Genomic DNA, 15,343 nt, shown 5'->3' on the forward strand with positions numbered 1-15,343 from the left:
TAGCTCTCACCTCGATCACAACATAGGCCTTGAGGCCTGTAGCCAGGTTTTTGTCAAGATTGCCTCCACTGTTCTCCCCTCACATGGGGCCACCTTCGCCCTTCCTCCTCCCTATAGATGGCTCACTCTGTCCTCTCCTCAAATCTGTTCACAGTGCCTTTAAGACCTAATCAGGACAAGGCTCTGGGAAGCTCGGCTTTGGGCTCTCTGTTACCAAGATGCTGATATTAGAACTTGCTCGTGACACCCGGGTTAAATCTCCCTTCGTGGAAGGTAGGTGAGTGCGGCGGAGGGACATACACGGGCCTCTCCTCTATAGCCATGGGCTAGACACCACAGGGTGTGGCCTCTCCTAACCTCAGTGACTTCCTGCACAAGGTAGCGATCATCATCATTTCTGTTCACCCTGCGAGAGTCAAATGGGATGTGGATGTTAGAGCTTTATACACTGAAATGTCGATAAAGATGCTTGTTAAAATATTATCAAGGGCAGTCTCTGTGCAGAGTAAACACACTGCTTGGTGGGGGAACTTATGTAATCAAAGAAGCAGAGTCCAGAATTAAAGGCACTGAATGGCTCTAGAGAAGCAGCTATCAGTCTTTTTTTTTTTTTTCCCCCCTATCCCAACCTCCTGAGGGACACAGCATGCTCCACAGTTGGTCAGGAGAACCCACGAGCACCTTAGGAGGTGGGGTGCAAGTGCAGAGGGTTGGGAGACAGTGTGGTTTAGAGATAGTCCAGCAGGTGATTCGAATACACCTCCCCAAAAATATAATTTCTTCCTATGGGAGACTGGAATTATTTTAGCTAGCCTTTCCCATAAATACCATTTAAAATTGAAGCTTTTGGTAGCATTATTTTCTGTACTATAGTGAGCACAATGCAGGTGACTGCCTAATTATACTGCCTCTGTTTTAAAGTGTTTCAACAGAAGACCACAAAATAGAGAGATCAAAAATAGCAGCCTTGTAATGGCAGTTGGGTTATTTCATTAATTACGAATACAGAATTATCCTTTACAAGTGGCGCTGTGCTTGAGCACTTGTCAGATTAGGCAGGAAGAAATATCTTCTACTTCTGAGTCTGTTTACATGTCTATTTAAAGGTTAGAGGATGTAATGCTATATGTGGAGAGTGATGTGTTTATGGTGAACTTGGCTTGACAAAGTGGAACACAAGGAAAGATTGGTAAACATCCAACTGTCAATTTAGCCTCAAAAAATTACAAATCAGTTTTCTAAGCAAAGGGAAGAAATATCAACTGCAAAGAGATGGAGACTTTCAAAGTGCTGGAGAAGGCATACCAATTAGTCCCCAAATCTATTCCACTACGGAGTGCACCACCAGAATGTACTGGTGGAGGAAACCCCCATAAGCTCAAGACTCAATAATCTCAAGATTCTGCCCATTATGCTTTCTGCCCTTGTGAGATCAACCCTCCACACCCCATCGTGACTGTCATTAACCACGTTAGCGTTTGTCTCAAAGACCATTGTCAATGCTCATGGCAAAGCCACTCACAATTCCAAGATGCTGAAACGGCTGGAAGCTGTAGCATCTGCAAACCGATCCTAATGTGATCGAGCCCCACACAGTGTGCCCAGAGTCCTAAAAGCTGGATAACATGATCCAAGAAAGAAAAAACTGGGGGTGGGGGTGGGGGGTCGAGGGGGCAAGGAGGGAGAAGGAAAAGAGAGCCCCCAGGAAATTCGGGTGCTATTCCCTGTTCCTTCTGAGTGGCCACCACTGCTGGGTCAGAGACCCCCGTAGCAAAAGCATCAGGCTGTCAATTTGACAGGTCTCATTCATAAAATATTTTCCTAATAATTGTATCGCTGCTTAGTTTAGATCTGAGACTATAAATTACACACATTAGGGGGAAAAAAAAAGCCCTGGGAAGGTATCTCATTCAATTAACCTTATTCCTTTGGGGAAGGCTAATGCCTTTTGTGTGAAGGTTTGGTATCAGGAAGATCTTCACTCCTGGCAACAAGGGGTTAAGATAATTAAAATCAGAGAAGTCTTGTTACTAGAGAATATGTTTTGATTATTAGATCAGATGAAGATAAGGGAGCAATAATTTTGGAAGAAGTATTGCCGAATTGTTTCATTAACTGCACAGTATTAAAGAATTCCCCCAAGATACGGATAAAGAACATTAATTTATGAAAACTCTGTTTCATTTTTTGTGAAGGCAAACATTAAAACCTTAACTGATTTAGAAGAAATTGCTCTATAATAAAAAATGTTAGGTCTATGGCCTCCCTCTCATGTAGTCGAATGCAGAATATATTTGAGTCAAACCCTTTAACTGTAACAAAGGAGAGAAAGGCAAATTATCTAATAATAATGCCAGTGCTAGGGTCAGAAATGGCTATAACATGAGAAAATTAGATTTAATCTAGAAATAAAAAATGAGTACTGGTACTCACTGGGCAGGCTGATGAGAGAAAAAGACACACTGGAGAAATAAATGCCATGGTTGATGAGAAATGTGACCAGGTCTCAACTGTCTTTCCCAAGTGGCAGGACTATCTCCCCACAGGGGCTCAGGCACCCCAGCAGTTTCTCAGGCAGTGGATGAAACCCACCCCAAAGAGCAAAGAAGAAACTAATGAGAGCTGTGAGTGCCAAGAGGACAGACTTGCTGGGAACTTAGTACTGGGTCAAAAACATGGTCATGAGTTGAGAAGAAAAAAATTTCAAAAAAAAAAAAAAAATCAAATGGGCCTAATTGCATTCTAAAATTACTCTATATAAGAAGTTATCCTAACATTTTTATAACTAATTTGATCTACCTTATTTAGTATACAATGACCATATTTGGTCATTGTATGAGTCGGTCACTCACACACTCATTCACACACACTCCACAAACGGATGCTGAGCCATGCAGGAGTGGGCATTGCTCAGGCTGGGGAGCGATGGCAGAGTAGGGGAAGGTCTGGCCTGGGAGCTGGGGCCCCCTGCCCTCACTGGTCCTGTCCCTTCATTTTCAAGACACTCCAAGGAGGCTCTTCTGGCTCTGACACGTTATGAATCTAGGATCCCAGGACTATCTTTAAATTATACTAGTAACTTCAACAGATTGCAAATACCTTAAATAAAGTATCATTTTAAAAAAATACAATGAAAAGGGTTCTGGGTCTTGAATTTGGGCTACAAAATTATGAGAAACTGGGACTCCATCTGGGAGGAAAGAGACTGACTGTGTGAACGAACGCCTTGTGTGTTGAAGTAACATGACACTTTGGGCTGCTACGGTACATCGCAGGCTTGAGGGACCAAAAAAATGGCCCTGCGGCTTGAGAGCACGACCCACAGGGCTTGGAGAAAATGTGCCCTCAGTGCACCTCTCGCTTTCATTTCATTTCATTTGGGCACAGGGAGAGCCTGAATTTCAGTGTGCTGGGTCGTCGCCTCCTCCAAGAGCCAGGGAGGGCCAGGCGAGCAGGAGTGATAGCATGTGTCTATAGATGGCCTGAGGCCTTGACAGCCACTCCAACCCCACCCGAGAAGCACACAGAATCTCCAGGTCCACACTGTTGGCTCCAGTTCTCAGGTGGTACAGCAGCACCATGGGTGGGCGGGCACTGAAGATGGGGGTTTCCACCAAGTGCTGCATGTAAGGGATAGAAGTGCCATTCAGGCAGGAGCTGGCAGAAGGTTCAAAGTCCATTTCCCTGCTTGGGCTCCAGGGCTGTTTCTAGCTACCTCACAGAGGTCCAAGGTTGCCATAGTTGCTGACAATTCCAGACGTGATGCCCTCCAAAGAAGAACTCTGATGGAGCTTATATATCCACACTCATGAGTGAGGTGCCCATAGGAGCCTCGTGCCTTGTCATACTGTTCTCACTGGAGGGAAAACTTCTGTTGATGGTCGGAGCTCAGACTAAGAAATATCTAAGCCGTTGCTTTTGCTTTTAAAAGTGAACAAATTTTAACCATTACCTTGCAGACCACAAAAATGAGACTACCTAGTCTGAGACAAGGCCTCCTGCCATGGTCACTATACCCAGTGGGCATCCCAGGTGCCGGAGGCAAAAGTGTCAGGGTGTTTGTGGGGAGCCAGAACCACTGTGCCAGCCGACCCTGGGCTCCCCGCAGGGCCACGTGTGGAGGAAGGCAGAGGGTACGTGTGTGTGTGCATCCAGCACCCCCCTTACCCGCCAGTGCCCTTACTTTGAGTGTGCTGTTCTTGGCACTCAGCTGCTGCTCAAGCTGGGAGATCTGGCTGGCTGAGTTCTCCCGCAGCTTGGTGAGGCTGGCCTGGAGTCTCTGCACGTCCTCCACCAGCTGGGCGATCTCTCGCTCTTTGGCAGCCAACTCAACTTCCAGGCTGGAGCGGGTCAGCACCTCTATGGCCTGCTCCTGGGAAGGAGAAAGGAAATGACAAAACTGCACCAGCCTTGGGCAGGTGCTTGGGGTTAGCTGTGTTGGCGCCTGTGGCAAAAACAGGCAGATGGGAGGATGTGGATGGTAAGCTCACGGTAAGGCATTACTTCCTGCTTCTGCTTGGATCGGACCCGTGACTGCCATCTCCACACCACCTTTCTGTCTGCACGGTGAGCTGCCACTGGAATTTGTCCGTTCGACAAACATTTAAGAGGACCCACCGTGTATCAGGCACGCAACAATGGACAAAAGGGCAGAATTCCTCTCTTCACATTTCCATTTAGCAGGATGAGTGAGACTCATTAAATGTACTTATTAGTAGCATAAAGTGTTTTGGGTGGTGTTAAGTGCCACAGAAGAGCTGAAGCAGGGAGAGAGCATGGGGTCGGACTCGGGATTTTTAATAAGATATCAGGAAAAGTCTCATGAGACGGTAATATTTGAACAAAGATCTGCAGGAGGAGACAGGAAGGGCCCTGCTGGTGGCTGGGGGATGAGTGCTCCAGCGAGGGGAATACCAAACGAGAAGGCTCTGGATGTTTGAAAGCATTCGGATCTTCTCCCACGAAACAGATTCAATGTCCTTTGGATTCATTACTAAGCTCTCTAGATGCTGAGGTATTGCCTGACAAATTGATTTTTCAGAGTCAGCATTTTCAAGAGTTAAAAGATATGGAAGATGCACATCTGGGGTTCCCTCCTTAAAAATTCTTTTGATGATTCATGTTCTAAAAAACTAACACCCCTCCCCTCAATTTGCTCATTGAGGAAAATTTGCAAAAGAGGGAAAAGGTTTAAAAAATAAAAAGTCAAATCCATAATTCCACTTTCTAAGTACTAAAGCAGTACTTTTTAAGTTTTAAAAGTAATAATGGTTGCTGAACGATTCTGGCAACATTTCTGCAGGGCGGATGCACTTCTAAGTGTGACTGACAGGGATGGGGAATATAGGACTACCTGAGTCTCTGTGACAGCAGAGACCTGGGGCAGCTCACACGGCAGTAGTGAATGCCACTATCCTCTCTGTCGTCTGTTCGTGTCTTGATCTTGCCTATACTGGGGTGGAAAATGGCGGCAGGGGCAGCCCCAGTGGGCAGGGGCAGCCATGCCATTTCAGTAACGATATGCTTGTCTTGAGGTTTTCACATCTTGGGACAGCCAGTCACCCAGGGAAATAATTTTTCAAGTCTCCCTCCTAGGAAATTAAGGCCTTTACCACTTAAAAATAAAGTTTTGTGTGCAAAGAAGTGATTCCTTTCTGTTTGATTTGTATAATATCATAAAATAAGATTTGCATTTCTCTTGACTTCTGGCAGATCCACACACGGCCCTGGGGCCCCAGTGAGCGCTTTCCCGCCAGTTTATTTAAAAGGCACATACTGTCCAGACCAGTTCAGGTCAGAGTGTGCTCCACAGACTGGTGCCAATTCACAAACCGTTCGTTGCCAGTACACAGTGAGACAAGTACAGAAATCGAGAGTGTTTAGAAATGTTTATAGCAGTTTGACATTGCTGTGACATTTTTATTGTCTTTTATAAAACTACGGTCTGTGACAGATTGGAAATTTAAAAATCTAAACAAAATTGTCCTTCTCCACAGAAAGTTTGGGAAGTACCACCCTATAAAACACTGGGCCGGACCAAGATCAGGGGGCCTAAGACAAGTCCTCCAGCAACGCCAGGAAGTTAGCGCCTAAGAAGACAGTGAGAGAAGCATGTGGAGGTGAGCCCTGAGGAGGGAGAGAAGGGCACAGAGGAAAAGGGCTAGTAGATCTTGTCAGAAGAAAGAGGGGATTCATTTCAGGGTGGGGACACCACAGACGGGTATGGAGGCTGGAAAGGGCAAGGAACAGGGCATGAGGAGGGACCGATGCTGAGAAGCCAGCTCAACAAGGAGCAGGCATGTTGGTGCCTGATGGTGAATGCTCAGAAGGGTGACCAGCGGTGCCTGGACTTGTGGAGGCAGGCAGATGACACGATGGCATCGATATCCAGGCGGGTCGGTCTCATGGTGGGTAAAGACTGAATCATGTTATCTAATTTAATGTATTTATCAATTTTCTAACCTGAAGGATACCAGCCATAAAAACCGTTTCAAGCACTCTTAGGGAAAGAGTCTATAGATAAAACAAGCTGAAAAATGATCTGGGATTTTCGACAGGCAAGTATAAGTCACTATATCAGGGACGAGTGGTTCAAATAATATATGTATAAAAACAGCAGCTTTCAGGGCTGACCCTGAACCCAGGATGGGGACTGGGGATAGGCAGTCCCAAAGTGCCGTCTGCTCAACACCTGGGGCCCAATGTGGCCTAACCGCAAGCTGACCTTGGGCCACAGATTCCTCATTTATAAAGTGGCAAAAATCATTCACGTTTGCATAAGCTAAATGAGATGAGGTAATATATCCTTCTTAGTCTGAGGGCACAAGCTAAGACGAAAAGTTGTATGACAGGGTGAACAGGTACTGAGAGGAGGGGTAGCCTTTATAGTGGTAGGGAGGTCAGTGTCAGGCAGCTCGGATGCTGTTGAGGTCCCTACTGAGAGGTGAAGCATCCATGGATTCAAAGAGGGCCAGGACCACAGAGAGGCTCCCTCGTGTTGTGCAGGCCTCAACTCAGCTGCATCTGATTTACTTCGGGCTTTAGAAAATATATGGGTCCTGAGCCCTGCCCTGGGGACTGTGGTTTAGCGGGAGTGGATAAGGGTCCAGGACTCCTTGGTGATTCTAAGGGGGTTCCAGGTCAGGACCCTGGCTAAGACTTGTCTCTGAAGGGACTGACTTTCTCTGGTTTGACAAGTCCCTATGGGCATCAGAACGAGGTCCTGAGAGTCTGTCCCACAACTTCAGGCTTCCAGGGCCTATAAGGGCATCCTATATTCTTCATGAGGGCTGGGTCTTGGAGATGGAGGCTCTTATGGCTCAGGAGTCAGGACAGAACACATGGGAATGCTTTCTAAGGTCTAAAAACATTATTAAAAAAAAAAAAAAGGCTTAAGATGATGATAGTGGCGGGGGTGTTTTTCTAAAGGGAGAAATAAACATAAAAACGAGTTATTGAGGTAGTAGCCCATTAAACTTTGTCCCTTTGAACCCATTCGCCTCCCCTCTCTTCCAACCTGCTTGCATGAAATATCACAAGTTGCGTAACTCTTGTGAGTCCTCCTACTGAGACTAGAACATCGAGGCTGAAATAAGCCAGATAATGATCTTCTGTCTTGCAGCCATTTTCATATTAAGCATGAATGAGATGCAGAAGCATTGTGAAATGATGGTGTACCTAGGCCCCCAGCCCATGAGACAGATACTTGAGTCAAGGCTAATCTTAGTTTTACTTACTCCAGCAGGGGAAAGATAAGGGAATGGAAGAAGCTTCACTTCTCTCTTTCATTGTGACCTCTATTTCTGACAACACCAAGTGGCCAAAGTAAGCAAAATCTATTCGGTTTATGTACCCAATAGATTCACCTGTGAGACAGGTGTATTTTCTAATATTACAGTGTGTTTAGGTTCAAGGAGATAGCCTGGTGTGATAGAGCCCTGAACTAATAATATTTGTAAATACCTGACAAAGGACCTTTATATATCCTGTCCCATTTAATGCACATGAAGTTCGGATAGCTGGATATGGGGAAAGGAGTGGATTTTGGAGGACACATTTAGGATTAAATGCTACCTTGATCATTTTCTAGCTGTGTAACTTTGGGCAAATTACCTAACTCCTCTGAGCCTCAGTTCCCTTCCCTGTAAATGAGGATAATCAAACCTGCCTCTAATGACCATGGTGTCATGAGGCAGAAATGAAGTAACCACAGAAAGCCCCAGCACAGCCCCTAATGCAGAGCAGACACTGTCTGAGTGGAGGCTCACCTTCCCAAACTGGCGATTCTGGTAAGACACCCAACAGGTTGGTTTTGGCCTTTGCTAGGTCTATGGACTCTACTGTTTCTCTGCCGAGTTCTGTCAGCCAAGCCCAACAGACATTTTCCCGCTGGCCCAGTTTCCTGTGCTTGCTCCCTGGCTGGCTGGAGTTGACTGACTATGTGGGAATGCACACTTAAGGGAGCCCTTGGCAGGGCCACTCCCAGAAGACTGAACCCGTGCCATGTAAACAGTGTACTTAGCTGATGATGAAGAGTTTAATCACCCCTAGCATCCACGGCTTACTTTACCTGCAAAAACATTCATTTCTTCCTGAAATGTTCTGGTTGCTACAGTCCAGGATGCTGCCAGAAATCCTTTCAATCAAAGCATTTAGGCACATTAGGATGAACGACTTTCTCTAGAGGACCAGGATTGACCAGAGAGGCTGGAAGAAGCCGTACTGACTTCGTCCACGGGGGCTTCCTGCCACTATGGCGCTGGGTCCAGTCCAGATAAACTTGATGAGGGCACGGTGACAGAGCCATGGCACATTTCAGGTAAAATTAAAACCAAAGTCCATGGAGTACAAAGGACGTGATGGTTCCTTAAATGGAAAACTTTCCTCTGTATCTCGAGACACTTAAATCATGTTTAATGTCACTTTGAAGAAAGAAAACAAAAATCCATTCTCAAAGGGGGCCCTGACACTAAAACTCTGCTTCAGAGTCATTCCCGAGCAATAGTTTAAAAGCCCCGGTCTGAGGCGGCAGAGTACCATCGCTGAGTCCTGGCTTGGCCACTGGGGCCAAGCGCTCTGGGACAAGGGTTTACATTCGCGAAGCTCCCATTTCTTCATCCACAGATAAAAAATAACAATACCTCACTTTATGGGTTAGGTGGAATAATTGCTGTTAAACTGACACACGTCAAACTCACAATGCATTTATTATGACACCAAGTTTCCCTGACTCGACTGTGCTGAGAAGGGCCTGGCTCGTTCCTCCTTGCTCTCCCAGTGTCTGCTGTGGGTCCTGGCACACAGCGAGGGCTCTATAATTCTTTGTTAAGTGAAAGGTCACCTGTGAGTATAGTCTTCTCACCACAGGCTGTCAGAGCTGAAGGGACTTCAGGACCACTTACTCCTTACTCCACACATTAGACGGAGGTCTAGTAAGTTTAACTACCTGAGGTGTGTAAGTGAGCTGGTGACAAAGCTAAGCTTCAAAACTAGGGCTCCTGGATCAGAAATAATGATGCCATCCACAGAAAGGAACTGCTAAGGTTTCCCAAGGACTTATGATTTGTCAGGTTTTACTCATCATCATTTCTGAACCCTTGTAAAAACCCATTTTACGGATGATGAAACTGAGATTTAGGAAAGGCTAAGTCACGTGCCCAAAATCACACAGCTGAAAATTGCAGAGCTGGGTCTGAGCCCAGGGGTATGTCTCAACTACATGCTGCTCCACATCACTGCACAGGAAAGAGTCCGGAATCCAATAGCTCACAGCTGCCTTGATCAAGCCGGGGAAGTTCCAGCTAAGAGCAATTTTTATTAATCTGAGAAAAAAATCAAGAGGCAAAAGGACTGGGATGTGTGCCTCGCTCCCCCTGGACGCCCACACTGCAGGTGAGACTCCGGCGATTACACAGACTCAGAGCGGGTTGCTGCGTTGATACCACTTTGGCCCTCCCAGCTCACCCCCAACTCTTTCTCACTCTGGAAGGAAACATTCAGGAGGAGACCAAACCTCCAATTTTCTTGCATAATTTTGGCAAAGCTCCAGTTTCAGATCTCTACCTATCCACCAGCTGCCACAGCACAAGCCTAGCCCTGAATACACTCGCTTTGGTGATGAGACTTGTCTCTACCGCCACACTGGGTGGGCATCATGTTGACCATAGAACATCGATGCATAATCAGCAAACTCTTCCTTTGACTCGAACAAGTTCCAACCCTAAATTGTTAAAAGTATTGCCTACCAAGTTAGCAGTAATTGCTTACAATGTTATTCCAAAAGGGGATGTTTAAAAGCAAAAGAAGAAAGCAGCTGTAACACAGAGGCACAGATGCCAGGCGGACAGAGTCCACACAGGGACGAGCTACCCACCACATCCGGCGCCTTCTGGATCTGCGAAGCCAGCTGGAGAGAGTGATTGGCTGACGAGAGCTGCTCCCTTAAGGTCTCCGCCTCTCTCTGAGCCACCTCTGCCCTCTGAAGGAAATGAAAGGGTGAGGAGAGAAAGTACATTCAGTTTAACAACTGACAATTATTACAAGAACATTCATCAATTCATGCCTGACTGACTATAATTGATTTTCCTAAACACTCAACCTAATAAATGCTAGAAAAAAACATAGAATGTGATGGATTTTTATTTTAAACAGTACAAGGAAGAAATAATTGAGCGATTATGACAGTAATTTAACGCTAGGAGCAAGGAATCCCCTGCTGATAGTAATGCTCCGGCCCACTGAATTTCCCAGACTGAATAAATACAAGTGGAAATAGAGTCTTTTGATTCAATTTCTTTCTATTCTCATAGACCAAGAAGATTTTATTGCAGGATTACTCCTGGGAGTAATTCTCACGGGTAAACAGTGAATTAAAGACACTCTGGCCATTCTCTTCCTAAAAACATGCACAATGTTGTGGTTGTTTTCCTTCGGCAAGTATTTCCATAAATGTACAGGGTGTAAATGCCACTTCTTTTGTGAGGGCCAGGCTTATTTCAACATAGTTAACCCTTCACCGGACAAAGTTTTCTAATGCCGATGCTGGCATTCCAACCAGCAGGCCGATCTGGGGCCAGAGGCGGGAGGGCAGCCCAGGCCCACTGGGGTGTGGAGAGGAATGGAGCTGACTGCAGGACAGAGGCCCAGAGAGGAATGGGCAGACGCTTCCATCGCCTACATGTAATTCCTGGCCAGGGAAACCAATACCACTGGATAGCAAATCAGGATTTCCCACTGGATGGCGAGAGTAGGTCATTCCAGTGCCTGCCACCTGAGAGGGCACTGTGGTGCAGTGGGCAGGAGTTGGGCGTTTGGGGACAGAGGGACCAGGGGAAGGGGAAGTTATCTAAGCTCACTCAACTTCCACCTACCCATCTCTAAAATGGGAACACCACCTCCCTCTCAGGGACCTTGCAAGGATTAACATCTACAGAAGTGCACTTGTACATAGAGCTCATTCAGAAGTGTTTTATTAATGGGCTTGTCCTGATTTTATAATCATAATTGAGACCAAACTCTAAGATGGGTAAGAAAGGTAGCTAATTGACATTGGACTGAGAAGTATCGTGCTTATTCTACTAGACTTACATTCAGTTAAAAGAAAAGATTAATGAGAAAAGCCTGGCTGAGCAGGGCTATATTGTGTTTTCTCATTTTGTGGTGTGATGTCATGTGTCTACTAATTGCTAAGAAAGACCGAAAAAGAGAAACAAGAAGTTAGCATGCCTCAGTACTTGCTGATCAATCCAGTTGTATGAAGAATGGATTTGGTAGCTTTAAGCGATCACGTGATGGCAGTGTGACTCTATCTGTTCCGCATACAGACAATTTAGGGTATTTCTAAAAGCAGTTACTTCTGCCTAGGGTGGTGCTGGTGGCCGCCTGCCCTGCTTCTCTGGGAGCTCTTGGAATTGCACTCAATCAAATTCACAGGCTCCTGGCCAAGCCTGTCTGTACTCGAGCAGCCAACTCCCACCTTCTTTGCTCTAAACCCAACAGGAAAGGCAGCAATGTGACCCGCATGGCGAAGATGGCAGGGGTGATTTCTAATTCATGCTAACTGCAGGAAAGTCTCCTCTTGAGTGAAAAAAATTTTCCCCAGTTTATTTTCAGATGTGCCAGTCCACGTTTTTCTGATAAATGTCATATTACTGAAGAGTTTACTCTTTGCTTTCTAGTCAGCTAAACCCTCGGGCATAACATCTCCTTGACTCTGCCAGGAATAAGGTGCATTTTGACATAGTTCTAGTCTCTTTGACTAGGAAAAATGTTTCTTAGCCTGGTGGAGAAGCTGTTCTGGTAGCAGCCAAGGAACAGCATCGCTGCCCGCCTCACTTGGAAACACTGGCTCCGAAGTGCTCTTGGAACCACCAGGGCACAGGCAGACCTAGGCAGTGGGTTCATGACCAGGAGAGGAACACATGAGGGCCTTTAGCTGTTCGGAGCAGAGTGCCGTCTCATCAAATGCCAGTGGCTCACAGAATAAGGGATCTAGCTCATCCTCAGTTTGCATAATTTCTCCAAAGCTTCTGCACTTTATTCAGTCTCCAAATTCATGTACAGAGTAGCTCTGTGGCCTATCTATGGTGGTCACAGCCTTTTATCACATTTTGGCTTGACTTGGTTACTCCAGTGCAACTTTGTGATTGCTTAGGATTGATATTATTTATTTAGGATTTATACCTTGAGTATATATATATAAAAAAAGTTGAGGTGGAATTACATGCAGATGATGGAAGCATCCAAACATGGACAAAGCTGAACAATTAAAAATAAAAACAGGCCTGAGTATGGCTGAAAGAGGGAGATTCTTTAGTTGTAAATTTAGCCCCATCTTTGGTAGTGAGGCAGAAAGAAAGGGGGTGCTGTGCTGGGTCAGCGCCATGGTTTCCAAGGTCTGCCATCTTCCGGATGACCACAGTCTAATCAGATAAAAATCATGTTTCTAGAACTGAAATCAATGACTGAAGGTGGAAAGCTTTGGCGCTGTGTTCTGATCTGGAACCCCAGACAGAGAGATGTGGCTGCTATGAGACACTCAATTCTGTTTCCACTGACGGGATCCCACCCACCTCCCCTGTCCCTCCAGAGGCAGAGCCTGGGGACTAAGGCCAGGGCTTCAGCAGGCAGCTGGCGGCAGCTCCAGGTGTGATTCAGTGGCCACCAGATTATGAGAACAGCACCCTGCCAAGGCTGAGCTGCTCTCCTGGTAGATTTCTCTTGCTAGCTGCTGCTTACTTCCTGAACTTTTCTACGAAGTGAGAGTAAATGCTGGAAGCACAGGGAAAGTAAAGAAGAAGCTAGAGCCCTGAGGTGACTCCGTCTCAGTGATTCTCTAGGAGGGAGGTCAGAAAGCTATATCAAGAAGTTTACTGCCATGTGTCCCAAGCTGGCCTTGTGTTGGCAACCAAAGTCCCCATTCAGACCTGCTGCCTGTGTTTCTGGGGACTTGGCACATACCGGTTTAGATTTCTTTCTCAGGTCGGCCAGGCTGAAAGCTGGAACTATCCCAAGGCCACCCATGTAAATGCTGCCTGTCACAGCCTCAGCCACAATTTCAGAAAAACCAGAAGAGCAGATTTTCTGTCCTCCTCCTGCCACAAGGGGTGGCCACAGGGGCTCTCTCTAGGGCTCACTGGCCTGTTGGACCTGGGCCGAGAGTCCAATTTATTATGTGGAGAAACCAAGGTTCCCAGGAGACCCAAGGAGTGACCAGAAGCACAGACATGGTTTGCTTAGTTGCAAAGAGTCCGGGTGAAACCTGCACCTCCTTAGCACCTACAGGGTGTCCGCATGGATGGGCTGTACCCCAAAAGGGCGTGCTTGCAACAGGTGCTGAAAACATTTGCTGGATGAAAGAGTGTTTGATGAATGCGGGCTCTCTCAGAGGTGTGAATTATTGCCCTCAGTCTATACATGGGGAAACAGGTACTGGAAGACTGGGGATTTGCTCATGGGTGGAAAATAGAGAGCTAGGATGCAAATCCAGCCATTCTTCCCTATAGGAACACAGAAACCTTGGTCAAAGAAAATGCCACGCCTTGCTCTGAGTTCTTTTTATTCTTTGCATCTTTCTCTACACTTGGCTCCTCTTTGGTGAAGTTAAGCTGTCGTTTCCAACTTAACCTCAACCTGAAGGATCTTCTGTGAGGACAGTCTGCTCCTCAAGAATCAGGCTGGTTACAGGAGGACCACTCACTGAAAGGACTTCCTCCTGCCCCTGCTGTGGCTTTGTGCCCTGGCAACTCAAATCAGCACTGCTCTGAAGGAGGGGCAGGTGATGGTGAAGCCAGAGAAGCTGACGGAGCTATGAAGCCCACAGAAAGGGTTTCATGTGGTTGCAGAGTGCACAGTTGTGGTTTCTTATTTCCCATGAAGTCTCCAAAGTTCTGAACCTCTACTGTCATCAATTCAGAAAATGAGTATTAATGCAACTGCCTTGAAGTTTAACAAACAGGTGCAAATGAGACCTGGACCTGATAGGCAGTAGGTTGCAGATGACTCTTCCACTTCTCCACAATAGAAACACAAATATTTTAGCAATCAAATAGAGCTTCACATCTCGGTAGAACATTCTGACTATAAACCTAGTGGAAAAATAATGTTATATGACAATGAACTAGTAAATTGTTCCTCCTGGAGATCTGCCCTGATGGGAAAGGCAGCTGAACCAGATGCCTGGCTGTGCCTGCACTGGTGTGCGCCTCCCTGTACTCTCCTCCGGCCCAGCCCACCTCTGCCTCACCTCTACCGGGATGGCCTCATTTCAGGCCCATGCCATCTTTGCCTTGATCTACTACGATAGCTTCTTATCGCTGCCCTGGCTTCTGGTCTTTCTACTCCCATATGTTCTCCAATGCTTAGCCAGAGTGATCCTCCCAGATCTCAAATCTGACCTTACTCTCACCTGTGATTCTCCACTGTTCTTGGGAGGAGGCCCTCTACACATCTGGATGGATTCCTTCCCATAGGCCTACTCTCCCTCCCTGTGCCTCCTGGTTCTGGCTTTACAGAAAGGCCTGGAGCACCCAACCAGAGCTCACCATGCCCATCTTCCTCATGTCTGCTCAGGGAGTTTTTCTCTCTGTTGAGTCGTCCTTGTCAATCCATTCAGTCATTTAGTTCAATTCCTATTTCTGTTCACTCTGTGCCTGATCCCATCTCATACTCTCAAGTGAGGGTTGGCCTGTATCTGCCTGCACTGCTCTGGTGACAAGGAGATCACTGCCTTCAGTGGCAGCTTTAGGCACCTCTGGAAAGTCAGAACTGAGAGCGAACTTCCCTCCTGTCAGACTCCAAGCTCAGCCATGAAAAAGCCCGACCCCTTCCCTTGACCAGAGCTAGG

General features: G+C 46.5%; 1 protein-coding gene across 1 annotated transcript in view; it reads right to left on the reverse strand.

The window, feature by feature from the left end:
• The window catches only part of CUX1 (cut like homeobox 1), a 286,591-nt gene that overhangs the window by 81,619 nt on the left and 189,629 nt on the right, over positions 1–15,343 (reverse strand). Inside the window, exons 11-12 of the mRNA XM_023537497.1 lie at positions 10,373–10,477; positions 4,184–4,372 (exon numbers count right to left, since the gene is read on the reverse strand). Of these exons, the coding sequence (XP_023393265.1) occupies positions 4,184–4,372; positions 10,373–10,477 (294 nt within the window). The remainder of the gene's footprint in view (positions 1–4,183; positions 4,373–10,372; positions 10,478–15,343) is intronic.

The sequence above is a fragment of the Pteropus vampyrus genome, unplaced genomic scaffold (genome assembly GCF_000151845.1).
Source record: "Pteropus vampyrus isolate Shadow unplaced genomic scaffold, Pvam_2.0 Scaffold193, whole genome shotgun sequence".
In the NCBI taxonomy this organism is placed as follows: domain Eukaryota; kingdom Metazoa; phylum Chordata; class Mammalia; order Chiroptera; family Pteropodidae; genus Pteropus; species Pteropus vampyrus.